Consider the following 20,571-nt stretch of genomic DNA (forward strand, 5'->3'; position numbering starts at 1 on the left):
GGTACCGGTTAGGGGTTAGTCAGTAACCACACACAACACGGTACCGGTTAGGAGTTAGTCAGTTCGGGTTAGTCAGTAACCACACACAAAACGGTACCGGTTAGGGGTTCGGGTTAGTCAGTAACCACACACAACACGGTACCGGTTAGGGGTTCGGGTTAGTCAGTAACCACACACAACACGGTACCGGTTAGGGGTTCGGGTTAGTCAGTAACCACACACAACACGGTACCGGTTAGGGGTTCGGGTTAGTCAGTAACCACACACAACACGGTACCGGTTAGGGGTTAGTCAGTAACCACACACAACACGGTACCGGTTAGGGGTTCGGGTTAGTCAGTAACCACACACAACACGGTACCGGTTAGGGGTTAGTCAGTAACCACACACAACACGGTACCGGTTAGGGGTTCGGGTTAGTCAGTAACCACACACAACACGGTACCGGTTAGGGGTTAGTCAGTAACCACACACAACTCGGTACCGGTTAGGGGTTCGGGTTAGTCAGTAACCACACACAACACAGTACCGGTTAGGGGTTAGTCAGTAACCACACACAACACGGTACCGGTTAGGGGTTCGGGTTAGTCAGTAACCACACACAAAACGGTACCGGTTAGGGGTTTGGTTTAGTCAGTAACCACACACAAAACGGTACCGGTTAGGGGTTTGGTTTAGTCAGTAACCACACACAACACGGTACCGGTTAGGGGTTAGTCAGTAACCACACACAACACAGTACCAGTTAGGGGTTAGTCAGTAACCACACACAACACAGTACAGGTTAGGTGTTAGTCAGTAACCACACACAACACGGTACCGGTTAGGGGTTCGGGTTAGTCAGTAACCACACACAACACAGTACCGGTTAGGGGTTAGTCAGTAACCACACACAACACAGTACCGGTTAGGGGTTAGTCAGTAACCACACACAACACGGTACCGGTTAGGGGTTTGGTTTAGTCAGTAACCACACACAAAACGGTACCGGTTAGGGGTTTGGTTTAGTCAGTAACCACACACAAAACGGTACCAATTTAGGGGTTAGTCAGTAACCACACACAACACGGTACCGGTTAGGGGTTAGTCAGTAACCACACACAACACGGTACCGGTTAGGGGTTCGGTTTAGTCAGTAACCACACACAAAATGGTACCGGTTAGGGGTTAGTCAGTAACCACACACAACACGGTACCGGTTAGGGGTTCGGGTTAGTCAGTAACCACACACAAAACGGAACCGGTTAGGGGTTCGGGTTAGTCAGTAACCACACACAACACGGTACTGGTTAGGGGTTCGGGTTAGTCAGTAACCACACACAAAACGGTACCGGTTAGGGGTTCGGGTTAGTCAGTAACCACACACAACACGGTACCGGTTAGGGGTTTGGTTTAGTCAGTAACCACACACAACTCGGTACCGGTTAGGTGTTCGGGTTAGTCAGTAACCACACACAACACGGTACCGGTTAGGGGTTAGTCAGTAACCACACACAACACGGTACCGGTTAGGGGTTCGGTTTAGTCAGTAACCACACACAACACGGTACCGGTTAGGGGTTAGTCAGTAACCACACACAACACGGTACCGGTTAGGGGTTAGTCAGTAACCACACACAAACGGTACCGGTTAGGGGTTAGTCAGGTACCGGTTAGGGGTTAGTCAGTAACCACACACAACACGGTACTGGTTAGGGGTTCGGGTTAGTCAGTAACCACACACAAAACGGTACCGGTTAGGGGTTCGGGTTAGTCAGTAACCACACACAACACGGTACCGGTTAGGGGTTAGTCAGTAACCACACACAACTCGGTACCGGTTAGGGGTTCGGGTTAGTCAGTAACCACACACAACACGGTACCGGTTAGGGGTTAGGTTTAGTCAGTAACCACACACAACACGGTACCGGTTAGGGGTTAGTCAGTAACCACACACAACACGGTACCGGTTAGGGGTTAGTCAGTAACCACACACAAAACGGTACCGGTTAGGGGTTAGTCAGTAACCACACACAACACAGTACCGGTTAGGGGTTAGTCAGTAACCACACACAACACGGTACCGGTTAGGGGTTCGGGTTAGTCAGTAACCACACACAACACAGTACCAGTTAGGGGTTAGTCAGTAACCACACACAACACAGTACCGGTTAGGGGTTAGTCAGTCCACACCACACACGGTTAGGGTTGGGTTAGTCATAACCACACACAACACAGTACCGGTTAGGGGTTTGGTTTAGTCAGTAACCACACACAAAACGGTACCGGTTAGGGGTTTGGTTTAGTCAGTAACCACACACAACACGTACCGGTTAGGGGTTAGTCAGTAACCACACACAACACAGTACCGGTTAGGGGTTAGTCAGTAACCACACGCAAGACAGTACCGGTTAGGGGTTAGTCAGTAACCACACACAACACGGTACCGGTTAGGGGTTCGGGTTAGTCAGTAACCACACACAAAACGGTACCGGTTAGGGGTTTGGTTTAGTCAGTAACCACACACAAAACGGTACCGGTTAGGGGTTTGGTTTAGTCAGTAACCACACACAACACGTACCGGTTAGGGGTTAGTCAGTAACCACACACAACACAGTACCGGTTAGGGGTTAGTCAGTAACCACACACAACACGGTACCGGTTAGGGGTTCGGGTTAGTCAGTAACCACACACAACACAGTACCGGTTAGGGGTTAGTCAGTAACCACACACAACACAGTACCGGTTAGGGGTTAGTCAGTAACCACACACAACACGGTACCGGTTAGGGGTTTGGTTTAGTCAGTAACCACACACAAAACGGTACCAATTTAGGGGTTAGTCAGTAACCACACACAACACGGTACCGGTTAGGGGTTAGTCAGTAACCACACACAACACGGTACCGGTTAGGGGTTCGGTTTAGTCAGTAACCACACACAAAATGGTACCGGTTAGGGGTTAGTCAGTAACCACACACAACACGGTACCGGTTAGGGGTTAGTCAGTAACCACACACAACACGGTACCGTTTAGGGGTTAGTCAGTAACTACACACAACACGGTACCGGTTAGGGGTTAGTCAATAACCACACACAAAACAGTACCGGTTAGGGGTTCGGGTTAGTCAATAACCACACACAAAATGGTACCGGTTATGGGTTAGGGGTTAGTAAGTAACCACACACAAAACGCTGGAGGAACTCAGCAGGCCAGGCAGTGTCTATGGAAAAAAGTACAGTCGATGTTTCAGGCCGAGACACTTCAGCAGGACTGAAAAAAAGTGATTAGAGATTAGAGTAAGAAGGTGGAGAGAAGGGAGGAAGTACTGGTAGTGGGGGAGGGGGAGGAGGTAGTGGGGGAGGGGCGGAGGAAGTACTGGTAGTGGGGGAGGGGGAGGAGGTAGTGGGGGAGGGGCAGAGGAAGTACTGGTAGTGGGGGAGGGGGAGGAGGTAGTGGGGGAGGGGCGGAGGAAGTACTGGTAGTGGGTGAGGGGGGAGGATGTACTGGTAGTGGGGAGGGGGAGGAGGTAGTGGGGGAGGGGGGAGAGGGTACTGGTAGTGGGGAAGGGGGAGGGGGAGAGGGTACTGGTAGTGGGGGAGGGGGTGGAGGTAGTGGGGAGTGGGGGGGAGGAAGTACTGGTAGTGGGGGGAGGGGGAGGAAGTTCTGGTAGTGGGGAGGGGGAGGAGGGGGTGGGGAGGGGGAGGAAGTACTGGTAGTGGGGGGAGGTGTAGGAGGTAGTGGGGGAGGGGGAGAGGAAGTACTGGTAGTGGGGGGAGGGGGAGGAGGTAATGGGGGAGGTAGAGGGGGAGGGGGAGGGGGAAGAAGTACTGGTAGTGGGGGGAGGGGAGAAGGTAGTGGGTGGAGGGGGAGGAGGTAGTGGGGGAGGGGGGAGGAAGTACTGGTAGTGGGGGAGGGGGAGGAAGTAGTGGGGGAGGGAGAGGAAGTACTGGTAGTGGGGGGAGGGGTAGGAGGTATTGGGGAGGGGGGAGGAAGTACTGGTAGTGGGGAGGGGGAGGAAGTTAGTGGGGAGGGGGGAGGAGGTACTGGTAGTGGGGAGGGGGAGGAAGTTAGTGGGGGAGGGGGGAGGAGGTAGTGGGGGGTGGGGAAGTACTGGTAGTGGGGGAGGGGGAGGAAGTACTGTTAGTGGGGGGTGGGGAGGAGGCAGTGGGGGACGGGGGAGGAAGTACTGGTAGTGGGGGTGGGGGAGGAGGAGGGGGAGGAAGTACTGGTAGTGGGGGAGGGGGAGGAAGTACTGTTAGTGGGGGGTGGGGAGGAGGTAGTGGGGGAGAGGAGGAAGTACTGGTAGTGGGGAGAGGGGGAGGAGGTAGTGGGGGTGGGGGGAGGAAGTACTGGTAGTGGGGGAGGGGGAGGTGGTAGTGGGGGATGGGGAAGGAAGTACTGGTAGTGGGGGTGGAGGGGGAGGAAGTACTGGTAGTGGGGGAGGGAAGGAGGTAGTGGGGGAGGGGGAGGAAGTACTGGTAGTGGGGGGAGGGGGAGGAGGTAGTGGTGAGGGGGAGGAAGTACTGTTAGTGGGGGAGAGGAGGAGGTAGTGGGGGGAGGGAAGGAGGTAGTGGGGGAGGGGAGGAAGTACTGGTTGTGGGGGAGGGGGGAAGTACTGGTAGTGGGGTAGTGGAGGAGGTAGTGGGGGAGGGGGGAGGAAGTACTGGTAGTGGGGGGAGGGAGGAGGTAGTGGGGGAGGGGAGGAGGTAGTGGGGGGAGGGGGAGGAAGTACTGGTAGTGGGGGTGAGGGAGAGGAAGTACTGGTAGTGGAGAGGGGAAAGGGGGAGGAAGTACTGGTAGTGGGGGGAGGGGAGGAGGTAGTGGGGGAGGGGGAGGAAGTACTGGTAGTGGGGGAGGGGAGGAGGTAGTGGGGGGAGGGGGTGGAAGTACTGGTAGTGGGGGGAGGGGAGGAAGTACTGGTAGTGGGGGAGGGGGAGGGGAGGAGGTAGTGGGGGGAGGGGAGGAAGTACTGGTAGTGGGGGAGGGGAGGAGGTAGTGAGGGAGGGGGGAGGAAGTACTGGTACTGGGGGGAGGGGGGAGGGGGAGGGAAGGGTGAAGTGACGAGCTGGGAAGTCAATTAGTGAAAGAGATACATGGCTGGAGAAGGGGGAGTTTGAAGGCCATGGAAGAAATAGAAAGGCGAGGAGCACCAGAGGGAGGTGTTGGACAGGAAAGGAGATAAGGTGAGAGAGGAGAAAAGGGATGGGGAAGGAGAGGGCTACCAGAAATTCGAGAAATCGATGTTCATACCATCAGGTTGGAGGCTACCCAAACAGAATATAAGGTGTTGCTCCTCCACCCTAAGTGTGGCCTCATCATGGCAGTAGAGGCAATGGATGAACCAATGGGAATGGGAAAGGGAATTGAAATTGGTGGCCAGTGGGAGATCCTGCTTTTTCTAGCGGATGGAGTGTAGATGCTCGGCAAACTGGTCTCACCGATATACAGAGCCGCACTGGGAGCACTGAACACAGTGTGTGACCCCCAACAGGCTCACAGGTGAAGTGTCGCCTCACCTGGAAGGACTGCTCGGAGACCTGAATGGTAGTGAGGAAGGTGTAGGTTACAGGCGTAGCACTTGTTCCGCCTGCAAGGATAAGTGCCAGGAGGGAGATCAGTGGGGAGGGACGAATGGATAAGGGATTCACGTAGAGAGAGATCCCTGCAAAAATTGGGATGGGGTGAGATATATGCTTAGTGGTAGGATCCCATTGGAGATGGCAGAAGTTATGGAGAATTATGTGCTGGATGCGGAGGCTGGTGGGGTGGGAGGTGCGGACAAGAGGAACCCTTTCCATGCTGGGGTGAGGGCAGACATGCATGAAATGGAAGAGATGTAGGTGAGCGCAGCGTATGGGTTAGAGTTAGTAAGTTGTCACCAGAAGCGTCACAACACTTACAGGGCTGCCCTCAGACAGTGTTAGTCATTGATGTAAATGATGCATTTCACTGTATGTTTTGATCTTTTGATGTACATGTGATAAATAAATCTGATTTAAGTATCCAGGCATAGTAGACTGTGGCAAAGTGCTGGTAAATAGAATTATTTCATGTGGTCAGCATGGTCAGGATGGGCCGAGTGGCCTGTTTCTGTACTGTATGCCTCTGTGAGGTGTTCTGGGAGATCTGGAGGCTGGAGAAGGTGAGAAATGTATAAATGAAAGGATGTTCTTTGGTCCTGCAGCTTCTTGCAGGCTGGGATGGTGATCTGCTCCACCGTGTTGTACTGGTTGGGCGCTGATCTCCAGCGAGCGATGCTGATGGGGGCACTGACTCTCGGCTGGATCAACGTCCTCTACTACACCCGGGGATTCCAGAGCATGGGGATCTACAGCGTCATGCTGCAAAAGGTAAACCCTCTGAAAGCGGGCACGCGCACGTTAAAGGACAGAAGGGGCGGTGGGGCAGCGTGAGTGAAGCTGGAGGAACAAGGGTTTGGATTAATGGGTGAGAAGATAGAAAGGCAACTCAGGTTTATTGTCATTTAACTATATACATGAATATAACGTACATAACCATATAACCTATACAGAAACAAGCCTTTTCTCTGAACTGGGGTGTAAAGCACAGTAGTACACATAACACAAATAACTTATAAGATCATAAGATATAGGAGCAGGATTAGGCCATTTGGCCCATCGAGTCTGCTCTGCCATTCAATCATGACTGATCCTATTTTTCCCCTTCTCAGCCCCACTCCCTGACCTCCCCATAACCTTTGATACTGTCCCCAATCAAGACCCTATCAAGCTCTGCTTTAAATACACCCAAAGACTGGGTAACAAATTCCTAAATTCACCACCCTCTGGCTGAAGAAATTTTTCCTCATCTGTGTTTTAAATGGACTCCCCTCTATCCTGAGGCTGTGCCCTCTTGTCCTAGACTCCCCCACCATGGGAAACATCCTTTCCACATCTACCCTGTCTGGGACTTCCAACATTCGAAAGGTTTCAATGAGATCCCCCCTCATCCTTCTGAATTCCAGTGAGTACAGACCCAAAGCCATCAAACATTCCTCGTATGATAACCCTTTCATTCCCAGAATCATCCTTGTGAACCTCCACTGGACCCTCTCCAATGCCAGCACATCTTTTCTTAGATAAGGAGCCCAAAACTGTTCACAATACTCAAGGTGAGGCCTCACCAGTGCCTTATCCCTCAGCATCACAGCTCTGCTCTTGTATACTAGACCTCTTGAAATTAACGCTAACATTACATTTTCCTTCCTCACCACCTGCTCAACCTACAAGTTAACCTTTAGGGAGTTCTGCTCAAGGACTCCCAAGTCCCTTTGCATCTCAGATTTTTGGATTTTCTCCCTGTTTAAAAGCAGTCTAAATGTAAGGATAAGATCTACAGATGAATCACACATAAATGATCAACTAAAGTGAATTAATATTAAATATTATAAGGTACGGAACAGATTAACCAGTGACACTTTGAATACAATATGGCAAGGAGTTCAGAAGCCTAATAACCTGGGGGGAAAGAAAATGTTTTTCATCCTGACTATTCTTGTTTTTATGCATCGTAGTCTCCTCCCTGATGGTAGAAAGTCAAAGAGGATGCTGGATGGATGGGTGGGATCCTTCATAATACTAAGGGCCCTGCGTACACAGCACTCCTGATAAATATCCCCGATGAATTGTAGGGAGAGCCCTATGATCCTCTCAGCTGTTCTCACAGTCCTTTGTAAGGACTTCTGCTCTGATGCTCGACTGCTCCCATACCAGTTGGAGTTGCAACTTGTCAGGACGCTCTCCATGGTGCTCCTGTGAAACACAGTTAAGATGAGGGTGCCTCAATTTTCTTAGGCAGTGCTGTGCCCTCTTGTCAATAGGATGGGACCAGGTGAGTTCACCCATGATGTGAACACCCAGGAACTTGGCGCACTTAACCCAGTCTACGAAGGAGCCACGTATTCATGGTTTGCACCTTCCTGAAGTAGAAAGGTCACAACGAAGACCACTGGGACTTTTCAAAGAACGGTGTTGTAGGGGAAAGGGGTTTAAAGGAAGGAGTGAGAGGGTTCAGAACCTGAGCACTCACATAGAGCATAGACCAGTACAGCACATTGGCTCGCACTGTCGAGCCAAGCTAATTCAATTAGTAATCTGAACAAATCCCTTCAGCCTGCACAACGTCCATGTTCTTCAATTCCCTGCAGGTTCGTGTGCCTGTCTGAGAGTCTTTTGAACGTCTCTGTCATCACTGTTTCTTCTAAGCTGTGCAGGCACATGGCTGCACAGTGACTGAAATGCTCCCATGCACATAGCCCTCGTCACTGCGCAGCTGGAACTTTCTTTTACATTATGTTTTATTCAAGTGCCGTGCAGTTTTCAGTCCCTGTAAAACATTCCCTTACTCTGAGCAATGGTTGGTCCGCGCAGCCGTGAAAAATAATTGGAGGGAACGTTGTCTATGATCAGCAGAGCTGAGGCTAAGAGGCTTGAGGGCTTCAAGTTCCTTGGAGTGAACACCACCAGCAGGGCGCCACGGTAGCATAGCGCTTAGCACAACACCGTTACAGCTCGGGGTACTGGAGTTCGGAGTTCAATTCTGGCACCAAGTGTAAGGAGTTTCTACATTCCTCCCCATGAACACATAGGTTTCCTCTGGGTGCTCTGGTTTCCTCCCACAGTTCAAAGACCTACCGGTTAGTAGGTTAATTGGTCATTGTAAATTGTCCTGTGATTAGGCCAGGGTTAAATTGGGGGTTTGCTGGTCGTGTTCCATGTTGTATCTCTAAATAAAAGTAGCATTTGCATCTGTCACCAGCCGAAGCAGTGCATTCCAGCTACCCAGCACCCTGTGTAAAGCAAACACTTGCCCTTGTACACCTCCCCTGAGCTTACCCCTCACCTTCACTGGTTTCAGATGCTTCAACCCTGGGGAAAAAGGCACTGGCTACCTGTCTCCACCTCCCTTCACCTTTAGACCTCTTTCAGACGGGGATGATAGAAAAATGGAGGGCTCTGTGGGAGGGTCAGCACAACGCCTGGGCTGAAGGGCCTGTACTGTTCTGTGTTCTGGACCACAGGCAAAGTAAGCTGGAGGAAGTAACAGATCAAACACGAGGCGGTAGCAGAAATAAATGTCCCAGGTTAGAAACAGAGCACACATTTCACAAATGGAGAATAGAGGAAACTGCAGGGGTAGCACTTGGGATACCAGTGTGGTTCCCCCATCTCCCTCTGAACCCCCGATCTGGGTCAATATCAACCAGACCAGGGCACATTGGCAGGGTTACTGGTAATCGGGGACTGACAATCAGTCCTGTGATTTTGTGGTGTTGGCCTGAAACTTCAACTGCTTTTTTTCCCTCTCCATGAGTGCTGCCTGACCTGCCGAGTTCCTCCACCATTTTGTGTGTGTTAGAACATGGAACATACAGCACAGATGCAGGCCATTCGGCCCACAATGTTGTGCTGAACCAATTAAACAGCAAATCAGAAATATCCGAACACTAATCCCTTCTACCTTCACAATGTCCATATCTCTCCATCTTCCTTGTATCCACGTGCCTATCCAAATATCTCTTAAAAGCCTTCAATGTACTTGTCTCTACCACCACACTAGGCAGCTCATTCCAGGTATCCATGACTTTCTGAATTAAAAACTTACCCCTCACATCCCCCTTGAACTTCAATGCATGAAATGCATAAGGCATTTCAACCCTGGGAAACAGAAACTCTCTGTCCACTCTATCTATGCCTCCCATAATCTTGTAAACCTCTATCAGATCTGCCCTCAGCCTCCAGTGCTCCAGAGAAAACAAGCCAAGTTTATCCACGCTCTCATGACAGAACATGCTCAAGGTTTCTAACATCTGCAGAATCTCGTGTTTAGGTTTTGTACCTAGTTTTAATTCCCGTTTGTTAACAGAATTTAAATCTCCACACCTTGGTCTAGCGGTCTCAAACGTGCTTCCAGATATGGATGCCACTATGCTGAGGTTTTTGTCTACAGTAACCAACCATTTCCATTGTATATCACTACTGAATGCAGAGGGAAACCCAGCCACAGTGCAGATTAGAGTCGCTCTAAACTCTGCTCAATTTGGGCATCATCGTCAACGTGTTACCCCTCCTGATTCGGTCTGTATTCCTGTGATTGTATCATAGTTGTTATTTCACTGCGCAGGGTAGCGAATCTCCACTGACAGCCATGGAGGCCAACACTGGGTATATTTAAAGCGGAAGTCGATAGGTTCTTGATTAGTAAGGTTGTCAAAGGTTACGGGAAGAATGGGGTTGAGAGGGATAATAAATCAGCCATGATGGAAATGGCAGAACAGATTTGATGGGCTGAATGGCCTAATCCTGCTTCTATATCTGATGGTCTTCTCTCTTTCAGATCCTGTTAAGTGATGTGGTGCATTTCCTGTTTGTCTATCTCCTGTTCCTAATTGGTTTTTCTGCAGGTAAAAAACTAAATATTTTACGCAATTTGATTTGTTCTTTCCCTTTGTGGTGTTCAGACCAGACAAGAAACAGCAAAATAACAGCTAAATTGTACAATATGCTAGAGTCTGTCACCGTTTTCTGTGCTGTCACTGTGCATGTTCGCAGTGGACTACCTGAACGTCCAGCTTGGTTACATGGAGTAATCTGATAGTTACATGGGTAAAATAATCAAATAAAGCAGACCTAGAGACACTCTCAGTATCTCTGTGGCTGTAACAAGAGAAATAAAGACAGTTACTGACAGGAAAACAGAGATACCACAGCACAGTACAGGCCCTTCGGAAAAACTTTTAACCTTCTCTAAGATAAATCTAGCCCTTCCCTCCCACATAACCCTCCATTTTTCTACCATCCATGTGTCTAAGGGTCTCTTAAATATCTCTAAAGTGTTGGCCTCTGCCACCTCCCTGGCAGTGTGATCCATGCACCCACCACACTGCGCAAAAAAAAACTTTTTAAAAAACTGTTTTTAAGGAAAAGGTGTGGGGAGCCCAAGCGGTGATATGGGTGTGTCTGCTGCTCTTGTACGTTAACCCAGGGCAGCTCAGTTTGAATCTGTTTTAATATCACTAACACAGAGCCACAGAGCACTACAGCATAGAAACAGGCTCTTCAGCCCATCTAGTCTGTGCCAAACTATTAATCTGCCCAGTCCCATTGACCTGCAACCCTCTATAACTCTCCCACCCATGTACTTACCTAACTTCCTCTTAATCGTTGAAATGTGGAGATTGAGTACAGAATTGTGAAAAAGTTTATTTATTTATTGAGATACAGCATGGAACAGGCCTTTCTGGCCCTTCGAGCTGCACCACCCAGCAATCCCCAATCCTGGCCTAGTCACGGGAGAATTTATAATTACCAGTTGACCTACCAACCGGTACGTCCTTCAACTGTGGGATAAAACCCACGTGGGCACGGGGAGAACAAACAAACTCCTTACAGCCAGCGGCAGGAATTGAACCTCGGTCACCTGTACCATGAAGTGTGTACTAACCACTACGCTATCGTACAGCCCCAGAGGTCCTAAGTACATGAATAGAGGTAGGCTGCCTGAGATGTTTTGCGTAAGACTGTAGTATTGTACCGTACTGCTGCCGTAACAAAAACAAATTTCATGACATATGTGAGTGATGATAAACCTGATTCTGGTATGGGTCTCTATTGTGGACTGAGAGTGGGAAGGGGGCAGGGAGAGGGGAATCATGGTTGGGAAAAGGGGAAGCGGGAGGGGAGGGAGCGGGAAGCAGGGAGGGGAGGGAGCGGGAAGCACCAGAGAGATATTCTGTAATGATCAATAAACCAATTGTTTGGAATCAAATGACCTTGCCTGGTGGGTGGGTCTCCAGACATACCACCCCCTCCCACCCCCGCCGCTGGCACTCCTCCTCTGCCACCTGTCCCACAGCCCTCCTGTGGGCCTCCACCCTCGCCATTCCCAACATCTTTTGTTCCCACCGGATATACAAACTTTCTATATGCTCCATATTAACAAATACAGTACTGTGCAAAAGCTTGGGCACCCTTGCTATAGCTATCTATATATATACACACACACACATACACACACACACACACACACACACACATATATATATATATATATATATATATATATATACATACACACACACACATATTTTATATATATATATATATACACATACATGCATACATACACATATATACATACACACACAAGGGTTTTGCACAGCACTGATAGTTGAGAAACTTGATATTTTGTGCAGTAGAGTACAATCCATAAAAATGACTATAAATGACAATAAGAAAATAATTAAACAAGTAAGTCATGCGAAAAGAGAGCAAGATACTGAGGCAGTGTTCATTCCAGTTCTTTCCTTGGATGCACTGATGTAAATGTTTCTGTACCAGCTCTCGCCTCCCTGATTCGGAGTTGCCCGAACAGCCTGGGGTGCAGCCCTTTTGACTCTTTCGGCATGGCCATGCTGGAACTCTTCAAGCTCACCATCGGACTGGGGGACTTGAAGATACAGAGCCAGGCCCTCTACCCGCAGCTCTTCCTCTTCCTCCTGGTGTTGTATGTCGTCCTCACCTTCATCCTGCTGCTGAACATGCTGATCGCACTGATGGGAGACACTGTGGGCAACATCTCCAAAGACAGCAAGACCATCTGGAAACTCCAGGTACCTGCCCCCAACATCTGCACATCCTCACGGGGAGAGGCATTGGCTCCTCGTCCCACTTTGCCGCATGGTCATGTACACATGGGCCTCAGCCATCCTCCCAGTGGCGGTTCAAGTGAGCTGCCAAGGGTGAACACCCAGGGCACCCATACAAGGTTCACCCAATTGTCACCCGATGCACAACTCAACCAGTTAGCAGAAAGAGGCATCCCACTATCCAAAACCCACCACATTGCCAAAATGTTTGATTGGCTGAGGTTAGCTTAAGGTTGAACGGTGGAGCAGATTTGACATCTAATTCTAAGCCTCCATCTTACACAGAACCAGACTGCGTCCAACCCTAGGACTGGTACTAGTACTAATGAGGAGGCAGGATTTATAATTACAGGATAATGACTAGTGTTAGAGGGTTAGTGTCACTGAGTGTTCCTGGGTCTTTGACCAATTGTGAGACTGTACTTGCTCTAATGCGGTAATGACTCAGACAATTGTTTACCAGAATGAAAGGGTTAATGTATGAGGAGCATTTTAGGCCCCATGCCTAAGAAAGGATGTGCTGGCATTGGAGAGGATCCAGAGGAGGGACACGGGAATGAAAGGGTTAATGCGTGAGGATCGTTTGATGACCTGGGCCTGTATTCACTGGAATTTTGAAGAATGGAGAAGGATCTGATTGAAACCTATCGAATATTGAGAGGCCTAGGTCAAGTGGGGTGTGGCGCGTGGCTAAGTGGTTAGGGCGTTGGACTAGCGATCTGAAGGTTGTGAGTTCGAGCCCCGGCTGAGGCAGTTTGTTGTGTCCTTGAGCAAGGCACTTAACCACACACTGCTCCAGTCCACCCAGCTGAAAATGGGTACCGGCAGAATTCCGGGGGTTAACCTCGCGATAGACTGGCGTCCTATCTGGGGGGGGGGGGGCCGGAGTCTCATACTCTCAGTCGCTTCACACCATGGAAACTGGCACAAGCACCGGCCTGATGAGCCGATAAGGCTCGGGACAGACTTTAACTTTAACTGGATGAAGTGGGTGTGGAGAGGATGTTTCCTATAGTGGGAGAGTCTAGGACCAGAACGCACAGCCTCAGAATAGAAGAACATTGCTTTAGAACAGAGATGAGGAGGAATTTCTTTAGCCAGAGGGTAGTAAATCTGTGGAATTCATTGCCACAGGTGGCCAAGTCATTGGATATATTTAAAGCAGAAGTTGGTAAGTCCTTGATTGGTCAGTACATCAAAGGTAACAGGGAGGAGACAGGAGAATGGGGTTGAAAGGGCTGATAAATCAGCCATGATCAAATGGTGGAGCAGAATCAATGGGCCAAGTGGTCTAATTCTACTCCTATGTCTTACGGTCTAACTGCAACCTCTAGACTTGCATGGCTCGGTATCGAACAGGCTGTGCCTGCACGGAGACTGCCATCACAGGCATTGAGAACAAAACTAACCCAAAGTGAAACTCAACACAGCCTCAAAGGACTTGCTGGGCCCCCCATGGGAGCTTGTGGCCTGGGCACCGATTTCTTCACTGATGTGTCAGGGATCAGTAACTTCAGACATAAAGTAACAGATAATTTCCTTTAAAAGATATATGTGGCTGCATTTCCATCCAAAAGACCAGTAACCTCAGTTTCCACAAGGTGGCACATCATCCTTAAATATAAATGGGTTCAAACCAGGTGAACAAAACATTAAAGACACAATGCTGGAGGAACTCAGCAGGCCAGGCAGCATGCATAGAGAGGAATAAACAGTCAAAATTTCTGGCTGTAAGGGAAGTGGGGAACAGCCGGAATAAAAATGTGGGAGTACAACCTGACAGGTGAGAGGTGAAACCGGGTGAGGGGTGAGCTGGGTGGGTGGGGCAGGAAGGATAAGGCAAGAAGCAGGAAAGAGATACGTGGAAGTTAAAGGGCTGAAGGAGAGGGAGACTGGACCATGGGAGAAAGCAGAGGAGGTGGGACATCAGAGGGAGGTGATGGGCAGGTGGGAAGAAGAGAAGGGGTAAGAGAGTAACCAGAACATGTATTATTTCCCCTACCCCTTCCTTTCCAGTCCCGATGAAGTGTCTGGGCCTGAAACATTGCCTGTTTATTTATTTCCACAGCTGCTGCCTGACCTGCTGAGTTCCTCCAGCATTTTGTGTGTGTTGTTCTGGATTTCCAGAACCTGCAGAGTTTTTTTGTGTTTATGAACAGAACATTGTTGGGTTAGCTTGTGGGATCAGTACAGAACACTGTGGAGTAATTATTTTGTGTTGTACCTTTTCTCCAAATCCCCCCGGCAAGCGAGCGAGAACCATTCTGAACTTGGAGATGTATTTGCCAAAGTTTCTGAAGGAAAAGTTTCGGCTGGGAAAAGACCTCAATGGAAAGAGATACATCAGGTAACACACAGCCTGCCTTCTTACAGCACATTCTCTCTGTTGCTGGTTTTGGATACAGCACTGTGCTGCTGCCACAAAACTACAAGTTTCACAGCATGGAGTACTGAGCTGGACCACACTGAGCTCCAGTCCCTGGACCCACGGGGCAGCAGCCCTGAGTTGGACCACACTGCCCCCCTCAGTGAGATGTAATTGCTTCTCTCAGGAGGTGGTGAATCTCTGCCGTAGAGGGCATAGGAACCTAGATGGTGAAGGTAATTTAAGGAATTGGGATTGGTTTATTATTGGCACCTGTACCAAGATACAGTGAAAACTTGTCTTGTAACGGTTCATACAGATTCAATCATTGCACAGTGCATTGAGGTGATTGATTGGTTGTCTGTTGTAGATTTGATCTATCATTGTCACATATGCAGGAGAGTTTTTAAAATGGAAAAAGCCATTGCACTGGGACAGTTCCACTCTCTCGACCTCGGATGTCTGGGTCCAACGGTAATCGTCACAACTGGGGTCTTCCCCGAGTGCAGTGGCTTCTTCCTGTGCCTTGACATGGCCTTTGCTCTCAACGAAACTCTGCAGAACTGCCTTCCTGGCTGTTGGCTTTCACAGCTTTACCACAGAGCTAGAACAAGGTAAAACAATACCAATGCAGGATGAAGTTTAAACACTACACAGAAAGTGCAGATGAATCTTTGAGAGATTGGGGAAGGGAGGGCTACCTGGGACAGTCCAATCTACCCTTCCTAAACACCCAAAGGAGGGATCACAGAGGGGTCAGAAGTGGAGAGAGTGAGCAGTTTCAAGTTCCTGGGTGTCAAGATCTCTGAGGAACTAACCTGGTCCCAACATATTGATGCACTTATAAAGGAGGCAAGACAATGGCTGTACTTCATTAGGAGTTTGAAGAGATTGGTACAGTATGTCAACAAAAACTTCTATAGATGTACTGTGGAGAGCGTTCTGACAGGCTGCATCACTGTCTGGTATGGTGGGGGCTACTGCACAGGACTGGAAGAAGCTGCAGAGGGTTGTAAATCTAGTTGGCTCCATCATGGGTATTAGACTACAAAGTACCCAGGACATCTTCAGGGAGCGGTGTCTCAGAAAGGCAGTGTCCATTATTAAGGGCCTCCAGCACCCAGGGCATGCCCTTTTCTCACTGTTACCATCAGGTAGGAGATACAGAAGCCTGAAGGCACACACTCAGCGATTCAGGAACAGCTTCTTCCCCTCCACCATCCAATTTCTAAATGTACATTGAACCCTTGAACACTTCCTCACTTTTAATTATTTCTGTTTTTGCACGATTTTTAATCTATTCAATATATGCATACTGTAATTGATTTACTTATTTATTCATTATTATTATTTTATTTTGTGTTTTTTTTTCTTCTATATGTATTGCATTGAACTGCTGTTACTAAGTTAACAAACTTCTCGTCACATCCTGATCCTGAATCAATGTTGTTTTGTTTCCAAACTCTTCGTTTCTCGCTCCAGGATCAATGAGGTGAACTGGACAAAGTGGAGTACAAGCGTAGCTTGCATCCATGAAGATCCAGGAGAAGAGGAAGGTAAATAGAAAAAAAGACTGTGTTAGTCACTGAGCAAGCAAAACATTCCACTGTATGCTTTAAGTCTGCTCTGCCATGTAATCATGGCTGATTCACTTTTCCTCTCAACCCCATTTTCCTGCCTTTGCCAGGTAACCTTTGACTCCCTCCATGTCCACTCTATCTCGGCCTTTCGATATTCGGTACATTTCAGTGAGATTCCCCACCCCCACCGTTCTTCTAAACTCCAGTGAATACAGGCCTAGAGCCATCAAATGCTCCTCATACATTAACCCTTTCATTTCTGGAATCATTCTCCTGAACCTCCTCTGGACCCTTCCCCATGCCAAAATGTCCTTTCTTAGACTACGGGCCCTTGGAGCTAAGCCAAGGATGTCCACGATAAGCTATTGTGGTAAGGATCAAGGACTGAGTTTATTCACCATACACATTTACGTATTTAAGGAATTTGCTGTGGTGTGTGGTCAGGGTGTGATCTGCAACAAAAAACAACATTCAACAAATTTTTAAAAAATATAATGAGGCTACAGGTTAAAAGGCAGATATGGAATAAAATGTGCATAAATACCAGCTTGAATTTAGAATGTAAACAGCATTGTAAAATTGGTTTAAAATGTTTACAGTCAGAGGTGAAAGATAGAGGGGGTGAAGTCTATCATAGAAACATAGAAAACCTACAGCACAATACAGGCTCTTCAGCCCACAATGCTGTGCCGAACATGTACTTACTTCAGAAATTACCTAGGGTTACCCATAGCCCTCTATTTTCCTAAGCTCCATGTACCTATCCCGGAGTCTCTTAAAAGACCCTATCGTATCCGCATCCACCACTGTCACCGGCAGCTCATTCCACACACTCACCAGTCTGAGTAACAAAACGTACCACTGACATCTCCTCTGTACCTACTTCCAAGCACCTTAAAACTGTGTCCTCTCGTGTTAGCCATAACATCTTCTGATCCTAAGTCACCTTTTTCTAAGAATTTGATTTCACATTTTACCAATAGAACCCCTGGCTTCCTAACTGACCTTTCAATACAATCTATATCCCAGGATGTTAGGCTCCCAGCCGTAGCCTCTTTTCAGCCATGAATCAGTGGCATACATGCCAGTCTACTACTGCTTTCTGCACCAATTCCTCCATTGTGTATTCATCTGCCAAATCATCCTATTCTTACCCACAGATTAACCACCTGGGGGAAGAAACTTTTAAATTGATGTGAAGTTTTTGTTTTAATAGGTTAAACGTTTACTATGTTAAAATTTCCTGCACTATTTGACAAATGTCAGCTTATCGCAGATAGAGAAATCTGAATTTCTTTTTGTTCTAGATACGTCCTCTGATGAAAGCTCAGACGAAGCGGACAAAGCGAAGTTACCACTCCGTGAAAGTGTTCCGAGGAAAAAGTTCTGGACCAGAAGATGGAACCTGGGCCACAACAGGAAATGTACCCGGAGAGTGAACAGGAACAGGGCAGCAAGCCACACACGGCTAGAGATGATTTCAGAACAGAGTACACCAGAGACAGAGGCTATGAAGTTCAAGCCCTGCCAGGCCGGGCCAAGCGGAGATGCACTGGTTTAATTTGTTCCTGCTGGAACAGTGTGATAGACAACGCCGCCTCAGTGGTTACTAACCTTGTCAAGCTTTTGCAAGCTCCATTTCAGGGACTTTCAGACCAAATGTTTCAGAGCAGCAAGGGAAAGATTGAGGGAGCAACACCTCATATTCCATCTAGGTAGCCTCCAACTTGATGGCATGAACATTGATTTCTCCAACTTCCAGTAATTTTTTCCCTCCTCCTTCCCTTTTCTTCAATTCCTCCCTCTGGCCTTACTCCTTCTCCTCACCCTCATCCTTCCCTTTCTCCCATGATGCACTCTTCTCTCCTATCATATTTTTCCTTCTTCAGCCCTTCCCTCCCCACCCCCACCTACCTGGCTTCACCCATCACCTTCTAGTTCTTTATTCCTTTCCCTCCCACCACCTTCTTATTCTGGCATCTTCCCGCTTCCTTTCCAGTGCTGATGAAGGGTCTTGGCTTGGAACGTCGACTCATCATTCCTTTCCGGAGATGCTGCCTGACCTGCTGGGTTCCTTCATCATTTTTGTGTATATTGCAAGGGAACACTGAATGTCAGGTGCTGCCTTAAATGAAGATGCAAACCACTTGTTCGGGACGTCAACACAATGAATCAGATGGTTCTGAAACTCCAGCTATCCACAGTATCGTGCTACTTACAGCCGAATGTTGTTGCTGTGGTACAATTGGTTTTACATTGCATTTTCGGGTCAGAACCTGACAGGGGGTTGGAAGTTCAATGCTAACTTCAGAACAACCCTGGAAAAGTCTTTCTGGCCAATGGGGACAAGCCGAGAGATAGTAAGGCAAGGGTGAACCAAATCCACTCCTCGCTCCAGCTAATGCTACTTTCCTTATGGAGGTGGTACATAAATGCAAGTTAATTTACCCCTTGCCCAGCTGGATAAGTAGAACAAAATGGCCAATATAAACAATAAAAGTAATTTTTAAAGGATATATATGGGGCAAAGTTTAATGTTGCAAAATCAAATGCACACTGAGGATACCAGTCCAGTTCAAATTGGAACCTACCCACAACTGAAACTACTCCTTGGGTATTGTGCATGTGGATTGGACCCCAGGATGATCTGGTGCTGAAACCCAGGAACCTAGTAGCATAGTGGTTAGTGTAAACACTTTCTGGCACCAGTGATCACCCATCAGGGTTCAATTCCTGCCGCTGTCTGCAAGGAGTTGGTACATTCTCCCCATAACCATGTGGATTTCCTCAGCGTGCTCCAGTTTCCTCCCACATTCCAACAATGTGAAACGTGGAAGGAAACTAGAACACTCGGATAGTGTTAGTGAGTTGTGGGCATGCTGTGTTGGCACCAGAAGTGTGGAGACACTTGCAGGCTGCCCCTCCTCTGACTGCATAGGTTGATGCAAACATTTGACTGTATGTTTCGATGTACACGTGACAAAGTTTCTGAAGGACAATAAAACAGAATTAGTTTAAACTATCTCCTCCCATTCTGCCTCAGTATCCCAAAGGCAATCTATTTGTGTGGTTCGAATATGTTAAACTCAGGGTATTTGTTAAGGATCAATTTTTTTGAAGATATTTTTTCCTACAATACAATCATGGCCAAGATTCTGAGTGATGGCTTAAACCAAGAGTGGGGTTTTAAATAGGAGAACTTCCAGTCATGGTCCAGACTCTCCAACCATGGGGAATACTTATAGGCAATATTTCCTCTAATTTTTTTTTACAGCCATGCAGACTAACCATTACTCTGACCAGTGGACTTGTACACTGCCTGAAAACCACGTGGCATTTAAAGATTTTTTTTGTAATATGCATACTATGAATATGAAAATTGAAAAATCATATGCTTATGATTTTATTTACTAATTGAAGAGTATAATGAAATACAGTACAACAAAGGACATCTTTCATGTTGCATTCAGCAGGCTGGCAGTTTATCAACACTGAGCTACCGACTTCCACACTGTGTTTATTGTTACAATTTGTAACAGCGTTGTAATTTGAAACACTGACAGTGTTGAAGTTGAAGTGTTGAAATATGTTGAAGTTCTAAAATGTTTCAGAGGTGGAATATTTATTATGTAGAAAATTTATGGATTATATTCATTTAATTATGGGGTATTTCACAATTATATTAACATAGATTTCAAAATTATATAAGTGTAATTTCAAATGATGATAGCATTATATATAAGAAATTTCCAGCTGCCCAGCCACAAAGGCTATGTGCATGGGAGCCTTTCAGTTACTGCATGCCCATGCACCCATGCAGCTTAGGGCAAACAGTGCCTACATGTGAGATGTCTGAGGTAGTGTTTTTTTACATAGAGAGTGGTGAGTGCATGGATGGCCCTGCTAGTGGGTGTGGTAAAGGCAGATACATTAGGAACAGTTTAGAAACACTTGTATAGGCACATGGATGATAGAAA

The 20,571-nt window shown here is 47.8% G+C and overlaps 1 protein-coding gene across 2 annotated transcripts in view; it reads left to right on the top strand.

Moving 5' to 3' along the window:
• LOC134336938 (transient receptor potential cation channel subfamily V member 3-like) overlaps positions 1-19,759 on the top strand; it is a 55,496-nt gene extending 35,737 nt beyond the window's left edge. The window contains exons 11-16 of one of the 2 annotated variants that reach the window (XM_063031630.1): positions 6,167-6,332; positions 10,339-10,405; positions 12,342-12,613; positions 14,899-14,996; positions 16,497-16,570; positions 17,902-19,759. In XM_063031630.1, coding sequence (XP_062887700.1) covers positions 6,167-6,332; positions 10,339-10,405; positions 12,342-12,613; positions 14,899-14,996; positions 16,497-16,570; positions 17,902-18,155 — 931 coding nt within the window. In that variant the 3' untranslated portion in view covers positions 18,156-19,759. The remainder of the gene's footprint in view (positions 1-6,166; positions 6,333-10,338; positions 10,406-12,341; positions 12,614-14,898; positions 14,997-16,496; positions 16,571-17,901) is intronic. The other variant, XM_063031629.1, reaches the window with a different exon arrangement.
• The last annotated feature ends 812 nt before the right edge of the window (positions 19,760-20,571 follow it).

Source organism: Mobula hypostoma, chromosome 23, assembly GCF_963921235.1.
Source record: "Mobula hypostoma chromosome 23, sMobHyp1.1, whole genome shotgun sequence".
Classification (NCBI taxonomy): Eukaryota; Metazoa; Chordata; class Chondrichthyes; order Myliobatiformes; family Myliobatidae; genus Mobula; species Mobula hypostoma.